The sequence below is a fragment of the Phialemonium atrogriseum genome (assembly GCF_030411735.1).
Source record: "Phialemonium atrogriseum strain 8032-3 unplaced genomic scaffold QBC33scaffold_6, whole genome shotgun sequence".
NCBI lineage: Eukaryota > Fungi > Ascomycota > Sordariomycetes > Cephalothecales > Cephalothecaceae > Phialemonium > Phialemonium atrogriseum.
The window spans coordinates 272,050-291,565 of record NW_026848143.1 but is presented as its reverse complement, the minus strand read 5'-3'; the positions used below and the strand labels follow the sequence as shown (position 1 = coordinate 291,565).

At 55.2% G+C, this 19,516-nt stretch overlaps 7 protein-coding genes across 7 annotated transcripts; 3 read left to right on the top strand and 4 right to left on the bottom strand.

Moving 5' to 3' along the window:
* Positions 1-467: 467 nt before the first annotated feature.
* Positions 468-4,919, bottom strand: QBC33DRAFT_447348 (autophagy-related protein 11; the record flags this gene model as incomplete). Its single annotated transcript, XM_060424427.1, has 3 exons — positions 468-4,598; positions 4,674-4,785; positions 4,852-4,919. The coding sequence occupies 3 exons, from the start codon at positions 4,917-4,919 to the stop codon at positions 468-470; spliced, it is 4,311 nt and encodes a 1,436-aa protein (XP_060285697.1).
* Positions 4,920-5,368: 449 nt separating this feature from the next.
* On the top strand, positions 5,369-6,159 carry QBC33DRAFT_512996 (centromere protein H (CENP-H)-domain-containing protein; the record flags this gene model as incomplete). The annotated part of the gene is made up of 3 exons (XM_060425949.1): positions 5,369-5,486; positions 5,569-5,719; positions 5,793-6,159. 3 exons carry the CDS (start codon positions 5,369-5,371, stop codon positions 6,157-6,159), a joined length of 636 nt encoding a protein of 211 aa, XP_060285696.1.
* A 1,983-nt stretch (positions 6,160-8,142) lies between these two features.
* Positions 8,143-9,573, bottom strand: QBC33DRAFT_322736 (uncharacterized protein). The gene has a single exon (XM_060423596.1). It carries the CDS (start codon positions 9,239-9,241, stop codon positions 8,504-8,506), a length of 738 nt encoding a protein of 245 aa, XP_060285695.1. The 5' UTR covers positions 9,242-9,573; the 3' UTR covers positions 8,143-8,503.
* A 347-nt stretch (positions 9,574-9,920) lies between these two features.
* Positions 9,921-10,560, top strand: QBC33DRAFT_512995 (Non-histone chromosomal protein 6; the record flags this gene model as incomplete). Its single annotated transcript, XM_060425948.1, has 4 exons — positions 9,921-9,981; positions 10,187-10,282; positions 10,346-10,467; positions 10,531-10,560. The coding sequence occupies 4 exons, from the start codon at positions 9,921-9,923 to the stop codon at positions 10,558-10,560; spliced, it is 309 nt and encodes a 102-aa protein (XP_060285694.1).
* Positions 10,561-12,827: 2,267 nt separating this feature from the next.
* Positions 12,828-15,627, top strand: QBC33DRAFT_321975 (uncharacterized protein). Its single transcript, XM_060423595.1, has 10 exons — positions 12,828-13,519; positions 13,581-13,657; positions 13,733-13,803; positions 13,857-13,927; positions 13,995-14,069; positions 14,156-14,382; positions 14,484-14,595; positions 14,663-14,790; positions 14,908-15,069; positions 15,219-15,627. Exons 1-10 carry the CDS (start codon positions 13,077-13,079, stop codon positions 15,302-15,304), a joined length of 1,452 nt encoding a protein of 483 aa, XP_060285693.1. The 5' UTR covers positions 12,828-13,076; the 3' UTR covers positions 15,305-15,627.
* A 462-nt stretch (positions 15,628-16,089) lies between these two features.
* Positions 16,090-18,070, bottom strand: QBC33DRAFT_512993 (phosphoglucomutase; the record flags this gene model as incomplete). Its single annotated transcript, XM_060425947.1, has 5 exons — positions 16,090-16,382; positions 16,466-17,482; positions 17,551-17,754; positions 17,817-17,914; positions 18,018-18,070. The coding sequence occupies 5 exons, from the start codon at positions 18,068-18,070 to the stop codon at positions 16,090-16,092; spliced, it is 1,665 nt and encodes a 554-aa protein (XP_060285692.1).
* Positions 18,071-18,515: 445 nt separating this feature from the next.
* On the bottom strand, positions 18,516-19,174 carry QBC33DRAFT_556773 (ribonuclease H-like protein; the record flags this gene model as incomplete). Its single annotated transcript, XM_060429756.1, has 2 exons — positions 18,516-19,064; positions 19,133-19,174. The coding sequence occupies 2 exons, from the start codon at positions 19,172-19,174 to the stop codon at positions 18,516-18,518; spliced, it is 591 nt and encodes a 196-aa protein (XP_060285691.1).
* Between the last annotated feature and the right edge of the window lie 342 nt (positions 19,175-19,516).

Sequence of the window (19,516 nt, the reverse complement as noted above, 5' to 3'; positions counted from 1 at the left end):
CAGGCTAAGTTTAAAGGCACTTCTCTCACAGGACAAGGCCCTTAGAAGAAGGATCCTACTCAATCTCTAGGACCTACCGACCGGCTTTCCCGTACCAATGTCATGGGCAAGCAAGCCTTGAGCAAAACGCTGCACCTTGGCTCCCCTCACCAAAGCTCCTCACCGTCCAACAACAGCCAACAACAATCGATAACTTCTCACTTTGCCTTCCGGCTGCTCTCGTAGCTGACGTCGAGGTTCCAGAGCGAGTCCCAAACAACCGACTTCTTCGACGGGCTGTCCACAGACGACACGGCGCTTTGCTTGCGTTGTTGCAGCGGCGTCCGGCGGTGAGCGTGGTGGGCGTGGCGGGCCTAGCAGATACCCCAAATAAATAAAAATAATCAGCGGACCTACGTCTGCGAAAGCGTTTTGGTGGGATGAGTAGGTAGGTAAGAAAGGTAGGTAGGTGTAGGTGGTAGTGAAGATCAGGGCCCGAGAAGGGAATCGATTGCATTGCGCACCTCGGGGGATCGCTGCCCGGCCTGCCCGCCGTGATGGCCCTCGGCGGGCGGCGAGGCTCCACTTTCACCGTTTGTCCCGGCACCCTGCTCGACCGGGGTCGCGGTCGGGGCTAGAGGCGTCTGTGGCCGCGCCTGGTGCTGGGCCGACGAGGTCAACTGCCCGTGCGGCTGGGACGGGCTCGTGGCCACGGGAGTCTCCGCCGGCGCAGCCCGGACCGAGTTCGTCTCGCTGGCCAGAGCGCTGTCCCGACCTCGGCCGCCGACGCCGATGGCGAATGGCAGGGCTTTCCTAGAGCCCGTGCTGGAGCGGCGGCTCTCGAGGCTCTTGGACAGGGTCTTACTAACACCCTCAATGCCCGACGGGCCCCCTGCACGACTGCCCAGGACACTCCCCTTAGAAGTCGACCTGCCGTGCGTGTGCATGTCCGCCATGGCCTCGACGTTGTTGGCGGCCACCGTGCTCTTACCGAGCCCCGGCGTGGACGGAGCCCCAGGCTTGTCTTCGTGCGCGTCAATCAGGTACCACCGCAGGCCGTCAGACAGGTCGAAGGGATTGTCATTCTCCTCGTCATTGATGGAATCCGTCTCGTTGCCCGCACCGTTCTGTCCGTCCTTGCTGGCCCCAGTCGCTCCCTGGTGCAGGCTCTTGGACAGATCGACGACCCGCTCCTGGATCTTTGAGATGCGCGCCACGAGCCATTCGCGATTCCGCAACCTGTGCGACTCGTGCTCACGCAGGAAGTAGTGTGGAAACCCGACGTTGAAGGCCGCCCAGGCCCCCGTCGTCTGGTTTCGTGTCGGGAGAAACAGGGCCAGGTCTCCCTCCTTGAAGTGTTTGAAGGCGATCTTGTCGTGGGCGTCCTTCTGGAGAGCGTGGGCCTTCTCTCGGTATGCCCTGGCATCTCGCTGTAACTTCCGCGCCGTGTGTTCAATGTCCTTGACTCGCCGGTAGACAGCGTCAGAGAGAGCGTCCGTGTCAAAGTTGCCTATGGCGGACAGGAAGGCACGGTACTGCTCGGACTCGCCAGCCGAATCCGGGGCATTCATCCAATACAGTAACTCCAGGTCAGAGCTGTCGGACAGGACGCGGTTGTTCAAGGTTGATGACTTGCGGAGAGACGAGGAGCCCGGATCCGACGAATCGTTCGGGTTGGGATTCTGCGTTAGGCGCTCCGACCGGGGCACTTTCTGGATGACCATAGACTCGCCCTGGCGGGTAACGGAGAATCCCAGTCGTTCGAGCAGCCGGCACAAGCGATCGTTTTGCGAGTATAGACGCTGTGTCAGATCCTTCGTTCGCTCAGCCCGCGAATCGAAGCGAGAAGTGAGATCGGCCAGCCTCGACTGCGAATCTTGCAATTTCTCCTTAAACATCCGCAATTCTTCTTCTAGGCTGCCAACTTGGGATTGTCGCGAAGCGAGTGCCTCTGTGAGGGAGGTGATTTGCTCCTCCTCCTCTTCTAACCTCCTTCGAAGAGACTCAGAGCCTGTCTCACCATCGGCCATCTTGACACGCAGCTGGTTCAATTGATCGCGACCTTCTACCACTTCACTTTCGACTGCTGCTACTTTGGCCTTCTCTGCCACGAGGGCTTCGTGGAGGTGCATCTTTTCACTCTCTCCCTCTGAGAGTTTCTCTTTCGCACTCGCCAGTTCGGAGCGGACATCCCTAACGGTGGTCTGAGCCGCGTCCAAGTCGGATTTCAGGAGGGACATGTCCCCTTCAATCGTCTGAACCCTGGCGAGGAGATCGCCCGACCGGCCAAGAACTGCCTCGACGAGGTCATTTAAGTCGTCAGGGACGGCGTCGCTGGGTGAGAGTTGTTCATGAAGGTCCCTCAGCGCCCGGAGCTGGGTCTCGCCCTCTTCTTGCGAAACCTCTAATTTCTTGTCCAGTCGTTTCGCTTCGTCCTGTGTGGTTTGAACCTGTTTCTCCAGCGTCTCTATGCGCTCCCTTTGTAGACGGGCTTCCTTGCGGAGAAACTCGACCTGGCCTTCCGCTTTTAGGGCCGCATCATGCTTCTCCTTCGTCAGCCTCTCGACCTCCAGCTCGAGTTCGCTGACCCTTTCGTCGTACGAGGCCTTCTCGTTTTCCCTCGATTCGCCAAAATGCTCAATCTCGTCCTCCGTGTCTTCCAGCCGTGCCTGGAGTCGCTTGATCTCATCTTCAAGCGACTTCCTCTCTTCCATGAACTCCCTCTTTAGAGCCTCCATGTTGCCAAGAAGGTCTTTCTTGATCGACTTGGCTTCTTCCATCTCGTCCTTTATATCGTTGTTTCGAGCCGCCGTCGTCGTCAGATCCTTTTCAAAGACTGCGGATCGCTCCCTCTCCGCATTGAGCTCACCCTCGAGCTGCTGGACGCGCTGCACGAGCGAGTCTGGTCCTTCAGAGGACCTCCTGCGGTCCTCCGAGGTGCGAGACGGCCTGACGGATATCGTCGAGTCATTGCGCTCCGAGAGCTGCTGGCTGGGTGTTTGGAAAAGAGCGCCCAGGTTGGGCCGAGAAGTCTGGCTCTGGCGGTGAAGGAGGTCCTCAAGTCGCCTGACACGGCTCTCGGCCGTCTTTAGCTTACTCTCCAGCTTGGACCTGTCGTCCTGGAGGCTCCTCAGGAGATCGTCGTCACCTCTAATCAACAATCCGCTTCTTCCCAGCGCCGCCTCGTGGATGCTGCCATTCTTGAATGCCTTCAGCCGCTTCGATTGCTGTTTCGTAGGGCTGTCGATTTCGCTGATCAGCTTGGCAACGTCGGCAATGATTTCAGAGTCAGCCTTCTGTCTCCGCAAGGCTTCATAGACCTCCTCGAGGTCCTGTCTGGTCATGACGGGCCACTGCCCATCCTCTCCATGCAGATTGATCTCAAGACCAGGAACGTTTCCGTCCACGTTTGGCGTCTCGGGCCCGTACGTGTTTCCAACCGACTTGGCCCAGCGCCGTCGCCTCTTGATCTCCTCGTCCTGGAAAAGGGCCATCTCGTTGGCCAAGGTGGAGGAATCCTGCTTGGCCTTGTCGAACCACTCACGGCGCTGGATGGCCTCGGCTACGAAGGATACATACATGCACGGGACCTGATAGATCAACCGCAGATAGTCGAAGGTTGCGAACTCGTCTTGGTTTACCGAGTTCACCTGGGACTTGACGCTGTGGCTCAGAGACGTGATGCTGGTAATATTTTGCATGAATTCGACTGACTCGGCGGCCAATGCGTTCCGTGACTCGGTGGCGAGCCGTAGCATCTCGTCCATCTCGAGGGCCCTGTTCCTGATGCTGGGCAGCAACCTCTCCGTGTGGTTCGACGCTATCTTGGACGCCTGGAGGATATCCCGACTCGTGTTTGAGAAATCTAGAATGGTCTGGAAGTCGGTATCGATCTTCTTAGCTACCGCCTCGATGTCCTGCAGCAATTGCAGAGACTCCCCGTCATGGGAAAGAGCGGAACGGGCCACCGTCCGCTCAAACTCCTGGGACAGGTCATCCGCATCCTGAAAGAGCCTTGTCGCGACCTTGTCCAAGTCCGCGATACGCCCGTTAAACTTTCTCAATGCAGCAGGCGCCAAGCGGCCGGCCTTCCGCGCTGTTTCCAGGTCGACCAGGTCTTCCAAGGTTGCCTGGCGCTGCGGCCTTCCTTTCCCACCGCTCATATCACGTCCTGTCATAAATTGAACCATGGCAGGCGATACGGGGATGCTTCTTGCGAGGGACAAGTATTGCTCCCATCCCGTTGTAAGTGCAGAATAGTCCGCCTGAGCAGCAGGAAGCCACTTCTGTAGCTCGGCGTATTTTGGTTCGAGACTCTTGACGACCGCGTCAAGGTTTGTCGCGGCAGCGTCCAGACAGCGTATCATGACATCCATCTCGCCATAGCGCTCCTGCGTGGCTTTCGCCATGTGGCCGCAGTCCCCCACCACCTGCAAGGCCCAAGCTCGGCGCGCCTTGAATAGCTCCTGCCATGTCTGAATGGACCGAGTGTTGTCGATAGCGTTGGGCGGGTTCGAGGCGTTGTATCGCTTGGGCAGGGGGATCTCGGACTTTGGCAACGGCGAGGTCCCTTGGGAGGAGGGCTGGGTTAATCTGTTGTCATATACGTATATCTCCTTCTGAGTCAGGGTTGTCAGTGGCTGTATGCTTTTTCAAAAGCCAACCACCGGAGGGAGTATATTGATGCTGCTGACCTCGGTCTGGATGGTCTGGAGCTTCAGTGGTCGCCCCTGGGGAGTAAGGGTGATGAGACATTGGATGGGGATGCCGCTCTGACGAGCTACCGAAGCCTTGAAATCATCTAGTCTTTTTTTTTTGGGCCGGAGGAGTCAGCTCCAAAGACATTTCTAGTTGCCGGCGGGATAGACTCACGACAGGAGCTGAGAGGTGTCTAGTTGTAGGCGCTGGCCCGTGTGGGCGATCAACACCTGCGATGCCATTTCCCTGCATCTCCCGGCGGGAAAGGAGGAGTAGGGCAAGCTTGACAGGACGGAGATGATGTGCTAGCTCATAGCGGGAGGGCCGTCGCCTTACAATCTAAGGCTCTCCTACGTGCGACACCAGAACGGAAAGAGCGGTGTCACCGGCCTAATAAAGGGGAAGCAGAGGGTTCTTTACCAGAGGTAGGCAGCTCCAGGGTGTTGAAGTATGGGCGCCCCGTGCACGGGGCAGCGTGATGTTAGCTCGTGACCCACAATTGGCCTGTCGGGTTGCAGCTTAATAACATGGAACCTGCCTACCTTCCATACCAGGAGAGCTGGTGTTTAATGGCGATAACAGGGCTCAGGAGTAGGTTCTACTAAAGTTCCCTCCCTATCCATTTAACATGAGTCAACAAGATTCGCAAATGCGGCATGTTGAAGATGCTGACGCGGACGCGTCTGACGCGATGGCGCTGCCCTCACTACTCTCCGAGAAAGAAAGACGCGTTCTGGAGCTTTATGATCGGCTCCAGGAGCTCGGTCTGGAGTCTGCCTTGCTTGCGGCTCGAGGCCCACACACAGCAAGTAAAGTCAACTCAATCTACCATGGCTGGGAGTCGCTGGTGGAAGTTAATTTTCTAATAACACGAAGATGGACCCCATCCAGTCACGGAAGAGGATCTCAGGACCGCCCAGGAGCGTTTTCTAGAGTCAAGAGCATCCTATATGTTGCGCAACGATGTCGTCGACAGCGTCATGATGGTCAATCCCATCATCAAAGCAGTGCACAGAGGAACCGATGCCTCGCCCATTGAGCGGTATGCGAGGCCAAGCTCCGGTTTTCACCGTTTTATTCATTCATTTAAACTTTGCTAATCCGGCCGTACGCAGAGACTTGTTGCCGCATATCGAGCAACGGGATGCGGTGTCGGGTGCCATCGCAAAACAAGATTCCGAGTTGCGGGGAATCAACGATGAACTTTCGGAGATACAGGCCGAGAGTATCCGGATCAGTCGTCGCAACGTGGCTCTGGCTTCAGAGGTTCTGAAACTGGCAGAGGCTGCCAGTCAGAACACCAGTGACTTTACAGACAACCCGGAGGTCAAGAGGGAAATCTCCACGCTCGAAAGGGAGGTGAAAGCAAGCCGGCAAAAGTGGAAAGTCATGAAAGGCACAGCAAGTGCTGTCGTGGTTGGAAGTGGAATCGACTGGGCCGCAAACCCAGAGTTGAGGGACATGGTTCTTGATCCCGATTGATGAGATTCGACTCTAGAGAGATCAAAACACGACAGACAAACGCCTGGCGAGTGATTATTTCCTGCAACTAGGAGTCCCGAGTCGAGATTCGGTCCAGCCGTGATCTGGTTATCTTTCTCGCAGAATACCTAGGCACCTCGCCGACCGGAGATTGGATATTAGTGGCTGGGCGAAAGGAGCGCCTGGAGATGCTAAGAATCGGATCAACTTGCACATAGGACCCAATAGGCTGGACGAAGCCAGGCAGACCAATCCCAGTGCAGCCGCGTCGTCGTCTCTTGGCTGGTTTGCGAGTTGGGCCCGGGAGACGATGCTTGCACTTGTGAAGCCGACAAACGACCCCGGCAGCGGCCTCTGCGATGCGGGCCCTCGCCCGGGTGGGCAAGTTTGAGAAGCTGCCCTCATCTCTAATCCAGCTACTCACTGTCGTGTTTTTGGCGATTCCAGTTCACGCCGGCCGGATAGGATTGTTGCTTGTCTAGGTATACCTTGGCATGGCTCAATGGTTGATCATGTGCAGCATTATAGTAGCCCAAATCGAAGTAGAGAATCGCCCAAAAAAAATCAACTTCAATCCCGCCGTACCACCACATGTTGCTGAGGCGACTGACCTCCATGGGGGTGGTCACGTGCACTCAGAGAACTGTCAGTTCGACGCAAGGTTGATAGATGCTTCCCTTGCAGCGTTTGCGTCATCCATCGTCAGTGGTGATACGCGGATCCTCACCCACTAGGGTCGCCCGGTCCCGTCGATGATTTGCGCCAAATTATCCCTGTCACCGCAATGAACAAACACTGTCTGAGGTGAACTAATGTTCCCATGGCCAATGTACACAATTTCTGACATGATATGCGGGCTGCACCCAACGCCTCTCCCTGCCGGCTCTAGCGCTGCCACCTTCGACATCCAACTACTAGCCCAAAACGACGCACGCGAAAGGGCCGATCCTCCAATCCTCCATCTCTTGATCCCTAGCCTGCTCAACAAGATATAGCGCAGTCGTAGGGGCCATGATTAGGAATCTTCCTTCAGATCGACTGACTTTTGTTAGCAATGCGTGATCCCCAACGTCCCTGAAGACTAAAGACGCGCCCATTGGCTCTCCATGCCTCCGTCTACGACCCCGATCTCCAATTCAATTGTGACGAGACTAGGTGACGAAGTCCAGATCCCACTCCTCTGACCGCGGTCTTGACTTAAGTACCTAGCGATCCAGAGGCAAAGACCTGCCGGCCTAGTTCTTATCTCGCAACGGGATGCTAGCAGTAGGCAGGCAGCTGGAGCACCCGTCCCGGAGGCCGTCAGGAGTCAGCTAGGATATAGTCTAATAAGAGGCCTCATCACTTCGTCTATGGTCTCCGTGTCCTCGAGCTCTCTCCTTAATAATAGAATACGTGGCCCTTGTTTCCGGGGAACTGATCATGTTAGGCTCGAAGAGTCGAATACAACTGCCAGAACACGCGCGGCAGCAAACGCTGGCGGCAGACATGGCACACAGCCGCGGTGGGTCGTGAAACAAGATCGAAGTGGTAGCCACCGAATGGGGATGGGGGGGTTGGGGGAGTATATTTATGCCAAGCTTCTAGCTCGATCACCAGGCAGAGAGCGAGCTGTAGGGTAATTTGAGCGGGCAAATAAAACGCTTCAGCTTTGAGGTAGCCCTTTGCTTCCTTTTCCGTCTTCCCAATTTTGATAGCTTGTCTGACCACCGATCCCGTCGAGCTGTTGCTGCTTTGTAAGCACACCTATTTCTTTCGGCAGTAGGGGGTGGAGAAGGGGCCATTCGCGTTTTGAAAACGGCGCGTACAGTATAAATTTCTCCCCAAACAGCCAGTCAGATGTAACTGTGCCCTACTGTAACGCACCGTGTCTGAGACTCAACGCTAAAAACGCGATTCACACGTCATGTCATAGCTTCTTATTATGAGGGCCGGAAAGGGTGCCGCCCATAGAACACCTGCTTTTCTATGGTTGTATGGCCACTCTTAAGCCGGAAAAAAAAACACTAATTAGACACAGATCCAGCCATGACTGGAAATGAGTATGGAGGTAGCTCGCATCTGCAAATCTGACCGTGAAAGGGAAAGGATTTGAGGAGAAAGGAATGGTCTGGTCTCAGAGAGGAACTAGAGAATGATGGGGATCCCACTCTGATCCAACCTCCCTCCCCTAGGAGGTACGGTAGGTAGGTACCGAGTAAAATGTGTGAAAGGGTGCAAGTACGAACTACCAAGGTAGATGGGACTGCAGTGGGTGGCGTGGTACATCTGGTGGATGTATCGGTACGAGCGAAAGGAGCAGGGAAGTACATAGTAGCTGTGCATAAATGAAGTACATTTCCGGTCACGGAGTCTCCAAACTCGAGACGGGGCTACTGTGTAGGAAGCGTGTCTGGACGAAGTAGCATAACAGGTGCTTGGCCAGGCTGCTATTATTAGGCAGGGAGCGAGAAGATATGGTCCTCGATCCTCGAGTGACGAGCTTGAGCTTGCTTTTGGAAGAGATAAAAAGGATTTGATATCTGGTTGCGCGTGTCGGCTTCATAGGAAATTGCTTGCCATAAGCCAGGCCCGCTAAGAGGTATTCCACCTGGTGAAAGAGACTGCTGCGAGTTAAGAGGGTGGAGGAGGGCGAGGTTTGAAAGGGAAAATGGGAGTTCCTCCATAGGGTGGGCAGAAAGGAGTTGATGTTGGCCGGGCGGAAACCTGGGGCTGGTCTTTTTGGGAAGGGGGGAGACGGGTAAGTACACAGTAGCAGCCCACAGCGTGGCGTGGTACAATAAGCCCATGTTACTGTACCTTGCGCTGCTGTGTGGGTGTTGCTGTCGCTTCCCAAATCACATACAATCCAATCAGCCGGCCACTTTTTTGGTGCAGGAGCCCCGGAGGCTGGACCATTTTTTTTGTTATGGCACAGAGAGGGTACGTGCCAAAAGAGCGAGGCAGGTGCAAGCACTGGTAGCCCCTCAATCAGCCGGCCCATAGTAAAAAGGGCAGTCTGGTCCTCCCCCCATACAGTTTTCCTCCGCCTCTCTCTCTTCTGCCTCCCATACAAAATCTCCCAGCCAAACCATCCTCCCATACAAATCGGCGGCGCTCACAACTCGCAATACACACACAAACACATAACTCCTTCACAACAGTGAGTACCTCCCTTCTGCTGCGCATCACTGCAAAACCCAAGTCACTCGCACTTGACCGTATTTTCCCCAATCCATTGAGAGAGCAAGTGCTTTTTTTTCCCTCCTTGGGTCGCGTCGTACTTTGGGTTTCTGGGCGCCCTCCCGTACGACTGGCCAGCACCTGGTCGCCCAAGCTTCCTTACCACGGCTACCGCATCACCTCCATCCACCGCATCTTGGAGCTTGCGCGATATTTAATATCATCACCATTTACGCCTGCACAACAGCACGCATCCAACACAGCAACCACAACATCCACACCACCACTCTCAACTCGCGTCCAATTCCCCCAAATGTATGCATCATGACTTGCTAGACCAGATTTCGAGCTTCAATCGCGTGCGGAAGCGCGTTATCGGTTTCAATTGCTTTTGCGACCGTTCGCACCAGCTCTTGGCAACCAAGCTCTCACAACACTGCTTCCCGCGCGCGACAGCTTGATCCAATCCTGCACTCTTGATGCCAATTAGCCCAATTTCCACCACCACCCCTTCTTTGCTTCTTTGCCTTTCTCCGATCATCTCCAACTCACCTCATTTCGAGCATCAGCTAACAGCACAACCATTAAGACCAATCAACATGCCTAAGGCCGCCTCTAAGGGAAAGACCGGTAAGGTCGAGAAGCGCCGCGCCAAGAAGGGTAAGCATGTCCTTGAGTTTGCCTCCGTTTCTCACTCCCCCCGTTGCATTTGTTGGGTAGATGTGCGCTTGGCAGCCCAAATCGGCAGGGTTACCGGTCAGGCTAGCCGCCATCAGAGCCACCAAAGCTCTGTTGTCGAAGCGCATTCTTTTTTGTCAATCGATCGCATACCTTTGATCTTGCCTGCTAATACTCTATACTCTAGACCCCAATGCCCCCAAGCGTGGTCTCTCTGCCTACATGTTCTTCGCCAACGAGCAGCGCGACAATGTCCGTGAGGAGAACCCTGGTGTCTCCTTTGGTAAGTTCATGTTTTGATGGAGAATCCCTAATCCTCCCGGACCTTATTTTAACAGTTCCCCAGGCCAAGTCGGCAAGATCCTCGGTGAGCGCTGGAAGGCTCTGAGCGAGAAGCAGCGTGCCCCGTATGAGGCCAAGGCTGCCACCGACAAGAAGAGATACGAAGACGAGAAGCAAGCCTACAACGTAAGCAACCCTGCTATTGTACCCGCTCGAGCTGCTCGGCCTAAAGCTAAGCAGCCCGCATAGGCCGACGGCGACGAGGAGGAGTCTTCTTGAATGCACTCTTTTCTCGGCGACTCGTTGTCCTGGCGAGCATCTAGTCGTGAATATGATGATCTGATCTCAAAATCAGCTCACACTTGGCAACTAGCAGAGACGCGCTCTGCTACTTGCATCCTGGGACGGTCGGTGTTGGAGGCATGGCAATGGCATCAGTATTTCTCTTTTTTCGTCGGTTTTCTGCCATGGTTTGCACAGGGTTTTGCTTCAATTTGGCTGGAGGCAAAGGGGTCCTTCGGTATGGCTGATGACTGGCCAGGTTGTCGATGGAGGCAACCACGCCGCATTTCTATCTGACGATAGTAAAGTTGCCGGTGGCGACGGCAGACGTGTACAACAGCACTAGCCTTCCTATTAAGCAACGTCTCTGAAAACGTGCACATTTCCCGTATTGGTGAGTGGTGAAGTACTAACGTCTGAAGGTTTGGAAAACCTTGCACCACATTCTCCCACGGCTGATGAGGACCAGACTCGGGGCCTGCTCGTCCACGAGCAGTTTTTGTTTGTTTGTTTACCTGGCGCACAGACACTCTGTTCATTTCGGAATGTTTCAGATCAAGGAAGCTTGGACACCCGACCTGAACCCCGCCAGAGTGGGGTAGCCCTATCGGGCTCTCACTTCCTCTCCCGTCCCGCCCCTCCCGATCATCCTAGGAGTCTAACCTTCGAATCCGAGAGCAAGAGGTTTCATTCAGTGAACTACCTACCAACCGTGTCGAGGAATACTGCGCCATTCGAGTAGCAGGCTCTGGCAAGACTGGGCAAAGATACTGGGAATAGCATCGATTACCCCGTTCGGCTTGCCCCAAAACTCTTACGATTAAGGCCACCTACCTGACCAGCATGTGAACTGTGAACGGCCAAGGAGGCTCGACGACATGGTTTCATGACAAGCAGCTGCCATAAATATTGAGGGCGAAGCTGCATGCTCGGAGGCGGGAAGCCAGGCGATGGCTTGACATGTGAATGATGAGTTCGAGGGCGTGCCCCCAGGTAGGAGGACGGTAAGGCCAGGACAAGACACCTTGTTGCGGCTACCACTTGGGCTTCTGGGCCGTAGCCTTTTGATATGCAGCCGCATTAAAGGCAGGTATCGTCCTTGGCCAAGCAACGTTGGGAGCATATGCAGCTTCTTCCAGGAGGCCATGTTTAGGTTAGAACCTAAACAGTGCTTCCAAGTGGGCGGGTGAAGCGTCTTATATCTCTTACTCTTCTCAGCTCCGAGAACTAACTGTACCAGTGTGGATGATATCATGATATCAAGATCTGTTCCCACGGGATAAGGAGCTGGAGCTGAAGCTCTAGCCCTTTGGGACAAAATTCTTTCAAATCCCAGAAACCACCAATTGAAAATCTCCAACTTCTTCCAGTCCATGCACTTTTCATGTTTTCGTCTCCGTTTGCCCAATCCGAGGACCTCCTCCAGGCCCTCCGAACGGAGTACATTTCGGTAGCCAAATATGGTGCAAAATGGCGCCTGGGATTGGCTCGAGAAGCTCAAGCTCTCTTACCTACCTAATGCAGTCTTTATGCAGCTGAGCAGGCCAGGCTTCGTGGCAGTCGCTGACTCCCCAGATTAGTGCATCACTTCATCCGGTGCCACCGGTATGTGGCATTTTCATTCGCTTCGGAATCCGCTGCTCTTTCTCCACGGCGGTATCAGCAGCCCATTTAACGATGCTGCATGAGTGCATGAGGGAAACCAAATGAGAGGGAAAAAGACACCGCATCTCCCCGCTCCAGGTTTGGAGGTTAGGAATCTGGTTGACGCATGCCTCTGCAGTGCTCCAGTGCTCCAGTGCCCAATTTCATACCGGACGACAGCATGGAGTCTCCTGATGCCGTTTTGCGGGGGTGGTTAAAACAAGACAGGAGTTGCACGTCGTCAAGCCAAACCACGCGATATGGCCAAGCGTTTTTCGTGGACAGAGCGCAATTCCTGACCCCTAACCGATCTGCTACTCCATCACGGGTTGGGATGAGGCTCGTGGCGTGCTGTTGTGCGGACAACTAGACCCCCTTGTCCATCCGGACATCCCTCATTTGCTTGGCTCAACAATTAGGCTTATGCAAATACATTTGCCCACCAGGAGTCCCTTTTTCTTCCCTCTCCTCTACCTTTGCTCTCCTGTTTGGCTCTCCATAACCCCACCAGTTTGCCGTTTTCTTTACGACTTCTCCCCCCTTTCGACTGAAGACAAGTCGGAGGGTATCTTTAAGAACCATCGTCTTTTCATTGCGTCAACTTCCCGCCCCCGTCCTATCGAGGGGTGTAAACTTGGTGCTGCGGGACGTGGAAGGGGAGGTCATCGAGATGAGGCATTTGGCATTCTGAGCAAGCTCATCCAGCACTACACCACAGACAGGAAGTTATTCTTCTGACAGCCGCTATAATGCGTCCCTAAATCACCCGGCCTGCGAAGCACTTCATCCCCCAATCCCTTCCGCCATAACATCGCTTAATTCTACGCACCCTCCACCAAGAATCAGACTCCCCTCTTTGTACCGTCAATATGGATTACGCAGCGAACCCCAATATCCCTCTGGAGGCCCATCTCCTGCTCGGCTGCTGGCGCGAGGCCGAGAGGGCAGACCTAGTGGCTCTGAGTCTGGACGGGCTCCGCGGCGTGCTCGCCGAGACGTTCCACGGGCACATGATCGCCGTGTCCGAGGAGATCCGGTCCTGCGGCCGCCTGCTCCGCGAGCTAACGGACCGCTTCCAGGTCCACCCTGACAGGGCTCCGTTCGTCTTGAGCTACCTCCAGGTCATCCTCCCTTGCCTGGGCCGGAGCCTGGGCGATATCACCTCGTACTATGAGGATAAGACGATCTCGAGGGAGATCAGATGGCGCAAGATGTACAACAAGATGACGGAGGAGGCAGGTGGCTTGCAGCTGCCGCAGCGATTCGTGCTTTACAACCACTTTTTGACGTTGCTGAAGCAGTTGTTGACGAGGTACTGGCTGCCTGCGCTTTTTATGTTTTCACCAAAGTTTGGCTGACGAGTCTGTCTTAAGGTCCAAAGATTTCGATCTGAACACCCTTGACCTCTTGAAATCTCGGATATTGGCACTACGGGAGAGGAGGGGCATCGGTATGTGCACCTGGCACGCCGCATCTCATATGTGAGAGACTTGGTGACTTGGTTAGACTGACGTGTGGTTTCCAGCGCCTCCACCTCTTCAAGTTGGGCCTCCCGTGCGCCAGGATCTGATATTGATGGCTCACACCCAGGCCCCCGTAAGTCATCGGCTCTGGCCTAGCATTGCGAGCCGCACACTGATAGCCTCCAGAATGTGCACTGGGCAGAACTAATATTCAGTCTCCCATTACCCTCTCGGACAGCTCTGAAGCACTTAGGGCCGTATGATACCCATCAACCACCCCCCGCGGTGTTGGATAGCCGTCTGAACGATTCTGACTATGACTAGGTCGAAAGGCTACGGCCCGCATTTCCCGCCGGGCACCTTCAACCTACCTGCTGATTGCAAGATTCTCTTCCGGAGGTTGGTAGATTCACTGGCACAACTAGACGACTGAGTTGGGCCAGGGACAAGGGCACCTTGAAACTAACCCGTCTATTTCGCACCAGGCCATTCAACGACGATCGTGTTTCAGTGACGGCGTTCATCAATCCCGCCAACCAATCGCCCTACCTACTTGTCCGCAATTTCCACATGGGGAACTCCCTGCTCTCCCTCCGTGGAGCCCACGAGCTCTGCATCAGTCGCGAGGGTAGCGCGTTGCAACTGAAACGGTGGAGTCAGTCGGAGCGGTGCAGCAAGCTCTGGGCCGCCTTGTTCTTTCTCACCTGGGAAGGTATGCCGAAATCCAGCGCCTCCCTCAGCCCCGTCCAATGACCGTAGGCCGCCCGGCATCTGCGGGCGACATGGTTGGAGTCGGATCTGACCAAATGGCAGAAATGGTTCTCTTCTACTGCACCTTCTTGTCACTCAAGGCGCGCAATACCTTGACTGTCCAGATCCACCCGGACGAATACAAGCTGAGCCGAGAGAAGCGATTGTTCCAAGCGTACGTGCCTCCAAGACGTCAACTTCTCTGGCCCTGTACCTGTAGACTGACAGCAGTTCATTCACAGTCAAATCATCGACGACGGCTACAAACACTCGTTGATAGTGTACGAGGAGGTACAGACCCGTGGCCTTCGCCTCCACGCGGCTGTCTGGGAAGGCGAGCTAAGGCAATGCCCCGTGTGGACGGCCTTCGGTAGGTATCTCCTTACTTTTGGGCCACCCTAAACCCCGCCGGTCCTGATCTTGGCCTGGTGTGTGTGTGTGTGTGTGTGTGTGTGTGTGTGTGTGTGTGCTCACCTGCTCCCTCCAGTCACCCACCAATCCCAGTCGCCGACCTGGCTGAGCCGCCGATCCAAACACCGCGTCTGGCTCAAGGACGTCCAGCTCTACGTCTTCTGCCAGCGCTACCGGCACGAGAACATGCGCCAGAACAAGTCAGGCGCATTCGAGATTTACTTTGTCAGCGAAGAGGGTACGAACCCCCTTTTCTCTCTCTCCCCTTCCCTTCCATCCCTTTATGTCTCTCTCTGTGTGTGTGTGTGCGTGTTTGTGTGCTTTCAGACTACGTGATATGCCCGGCCCAGACGCACATCCTAACCTTATTTCCACCAAACAAAACAGGGGCGACACGGTTCAAGGACGTCTTTGCGGCCGCCTGCACCCCAGAGCCATCAGAGGCCAACGAACCGTCGACCGGCCCAAAGTAAGCAAGGCTGCAAGGGATGTCCTTCCCGGCCAAGCGAGGCCCTCAAAATGGGAGCAAAACGGCCGGTAATGATTCCACTACGACGATGACATTCCACGACGACGACGACGACGACGACGACGACGACGACGACGACGATGATGATGATAACGGAGACGAAAGCCTCTCTTTTTTTTTCATTTCCCCTGTTTTCTTTTTTCTTGATTCTACTTACTCCCTCATGTACTGGGAACCGGAGAGAGAAAAAGAAGATTGTATGATAACGCTTAGATTGGCATCGTCGGCTTCCTGTTTCTGTGATCCTTGACTTCTCTCTTCCCCCTTCCTCTTATTTCCTGCCCCCCTGGTATTTCTCCGGCGGTTCGGTTGGAATCACCGGTATAGGGGCAAGGAGAGGGGGGAAGAAAGGGGTATAATGCATATTTGGCCCCCATGTGGGCAAGGCTAGTAGTATGTGCAGTGATGGGGCCGAATCCAGCGCACGAAGGGGACGATGGAAAAGATTGCTTATTGAAGCATGGTTCAAACTGTCAGGAGGGCATATTGGTATGATCAGGTCCAGGTTGTCAAATAATAAGAAATACCTAACAAAATTCAAAACTCTGCTAGGCTCTTCCTGACGTCTGATTATGCTGCAAATTCCATTATGTCTGGCTCCATCCAACCCCCACAAGTCTTCCACGCTCTGTCTTCCACGCTCTCATTACCCGACCCCGCATCCGCCCTCGGCTGGAAACACACAGAACATCCTGACCGCCGGTCTGCCAGCGGCCAAGTCACGCTCGCCTATGTCTTGACGTCGGGCTCGTCGCGGCCGACGAACTCCTTGAACTTGAGCAGGCCGGTGGCGAACTTGATCTCGGGCCCGAGGAAGTCCTGGGCGTCCATGTCGTGCGTGGCCGGGTCGTCACTGTGCTGCTCAATGTACAGCCGCACCGTCGCACCCGAGGAGCCAGTGCCCGACAGCCGGACGATGACCCGGCTGCCCGACGAGAAGCACGCATACAGGCCCTGATTGCTCGAAACAGAGCCGTCCAGGTCCGTGTACGAGAAGTTGCCAGCGTCCGTAACTGTGCGGTCTATTTTGGGTTGCGGATATAGTAGTCAGTTGTCTGTGTATTTCACAGAAAGGGGGCTTGTTATAAGGGTCTGCACCACTTACCTCCAATCTTGCTGCCGACAAAGTTCTTGTCGGCGACCAAGTCCTGCAGCACGCCAACTATCTTGTTCGCCCCCTCCGAGTCGACATCCTCGTAGTCGTGGCGGGTGAAGAAGGTCCTGCCATACTCCTTCCAGAAGTCCTTTTGGATCTGCTTGATGCTCGGCGCGATGTCCGGGTGCTCAAGGCCGAGCCCAGCGATGATGTTGAGCCACGCAACGATGGCCCACAGGCCGTCCTTCTCGCGGATGTGGTTGCTGCCGGTGCCGAAGGACTCCTCGCCACAGATGGACAGCTTGTCCGCGTCGAACAGCGCGCAGAAGAATTTCCACCCAGTCGGGACCTCGTAGCAGTTGAGGCCTTGCTTCTTTGCAACCAGATCGACTGCCCCAGAAGTCGGCATGCTGCGCGCCAGGCCGTAGACGCCATTCTTCTTGAAGTAGGGGATAAGGCGGGCATGATGCGCGATGATGGCAAGGCTATCTCCCGGTGACACGAAAGCGCCGGCGCCGTAGATCATGTTGCGATCTCCGTCGCCGTCAGAGGCCGCGCCGAAGGGGATGCTCTTCTTCTCGACCGACTCGACCAGGCTGTGGGCGTAGGTCAGGTTCGGGTCGGGATGGCCGCCGTTGAAATCGGGCGACGGCTCGCAGTTCTGTGTCGATTCCGGACCGAGACCCAGTTCCTTCTGGAAGATGGCGACGCCGTACGGGCCGGTGACGCCCGACAGGCCGTCGAATAGGACCTTGAAGTCGGGATGGGTCTGGAAGAACTTCCGGATCAGATCAAAGTCGAAGATCTCCTTCAGCATGTCTACGTAGTCGGCCGTGCTATCGATGATCTCCACTTCGAGGTTTCCATATGTCTTGGTGCCAACAGTGGAAATGTCGACATCGGGTATATCAGCCAACTTATAGGACGTCAGAGATTTTGACGTCTCGTAGATTTTGTTGGTGACGGATTCGGGTGCTGGTCCGCCATGGGAAAGGTTGTACTTGATGCCAAAATCGTTCTTGGGGCCTGTTGGCACCTGGAAATCAGCAATTGACTCGACAGGAGCGAGGATAGGGGGCTCAAGCAAGACGTACCACCGGGGTTGTGACTTGCGGTCAGGAGGATACCGCCCGTCGCCTTGCGTTTCCGAATAACATGGCTCGCAGCAGGGGTTGAGAGAATGCCATCGCGGCCAATCACAAGCTTCTTGACGCCATACGCGGCGCTGATTTTCGCAATCAGCTGGATGACCTCGGGGTTCCAATATCGGCCATCACCGGCGACAACGAGCGATGCACCTGGATGGAGAGGTCAATGGACAGGCCAGGCAGGAGCAGATCAGCGACGCGGAGACACGCACCCTCGGCACCCTCTGGGATGGAAAGCAAGATGCTTGCGACGAAAGACTCGCTATAGTGCGGTTGCTGGAAGACGGTAACCTTCTTGCGCAGACCAGAGCTGGGAAGAGGGCGAGCAAACTTTGCGTCAGCGAGCTTTGCGTCAATTGATGGCAATCATGGCGGGGTAGTTTAAAGCTGCAACGATTGCGGGAGTTACGTACGTTCCAGGCTTCTGGTCAGTGAAGGGCTTGAACTCCACGGTCTTGACGCTCATTTTGGCTTAACTGTTTGATTTCCTGATAGCAGAGTTTGAGCAAGGGAGGCCGATAAGCTAGAATCGATTCTTCCCAGGACAAAAACAAACATGAATGTGTTGAGGAAGGAGCGTGGCGGGAAGATGACCTCATGGTAAATCGATTGGTCATAGCATGCAGCTAGAGATGATTTTGGTGTGCCCCTCCCTGTATGCAGCCCAAATCGCCCAACGCCATTCCGGGGAATCGATTCGGGGTCTGTCCTTTGGTTCGTTCTCAGAGTCTCATCCAAGGCACACACAGGCTGCTTGCTGCAAGGAGAATTTCAAATAGCTCACCTCCACGCCCACTTTCCCACCCCTCCTAGAGAAAAGCGAGTGTAAATAGCGCAAATGATGGTCGTAAACTTGTAGGTTGGGATGTAGGTATGTAGCCCGCCCTTTAATACGACCGCTGGAGAGGAGTTTACTTGCGGTCCTCGTCCGCGCCCGACTTCCCCACGGCCATGTATATCTCCCGATAGTAATACTCGGCCTCCCTTATACTCTCCAGGATATCCTGCCGCGCCTCATGCCGCTCCTCCTTGACTGGGGCGCCGGCCACGATATCGGGCCGCCACCGCCGTGCCGCCTCCTTGAGGGTGCTCACGTCGAAGATGCGGTAGTGCAGGTGGTCGACGACCTTCCTGTAAGGCCCCTTGGCCAGGAACGCGCGGTCCATGTGAACGCTGTTCCCCGCGAGCAGCGCCACCCGGGGTTCCGGGATGTGCTTCTGGATGTAGGCCAGCAGGTCCTCGGCCGCCGTCTCGGCCGTCACCTTGGACTCGATCACGGCAGCGGTGAGCCCGCTCGCGCCGTGGACCCTGGTGCACCACTCGTCCATCTGGTCCATGCGCTCCTTCGGCTGGTGCACTACCGCGCCCCAGCCCGCCTCGTGGGCCAGGTTCAGGCGGCCGTCGGTGATGAGGCAGAATATCTCGATGATTTCATCCTGGTCCGGGTCCAGGCCCGTCATCTAGCGGTTTTTTCATTTTCCGTCAGCACGTCGAGGCTGGCAACCTAGAGGGACAACGCTAATAATACCTCGCAGTCTATCCAGACTAACGGGTTTTCATGGCTTGTCATGGCAGCAGTATCTTTCCGGCAGACGGGCTTTCCACACGGGATGAGAGTGATGAACGTTTTTGTAGATCCTCTTTGGGCGAAGAAATCAAGTGGTGGAAAGAATCAGAGGGCCACAAGCTACCCCACTTTTTAACAAGCCTACGTCACTCCTTAACAATATTATCAAGGTAATGTAGGGACAAATTATTAGCGGCTACCTTGTTGATGTTTGTAAATTGGGTAGCTTGTGGCCCTCTGATTCTTTCCACCACTTGGAAATATACAAATAGGTACCTCCGTACCTACAGTCCCGATCCGTACTTCCCAGGCAGCTGCCAATGCCTGGCGATCGGTGTGGGGGAA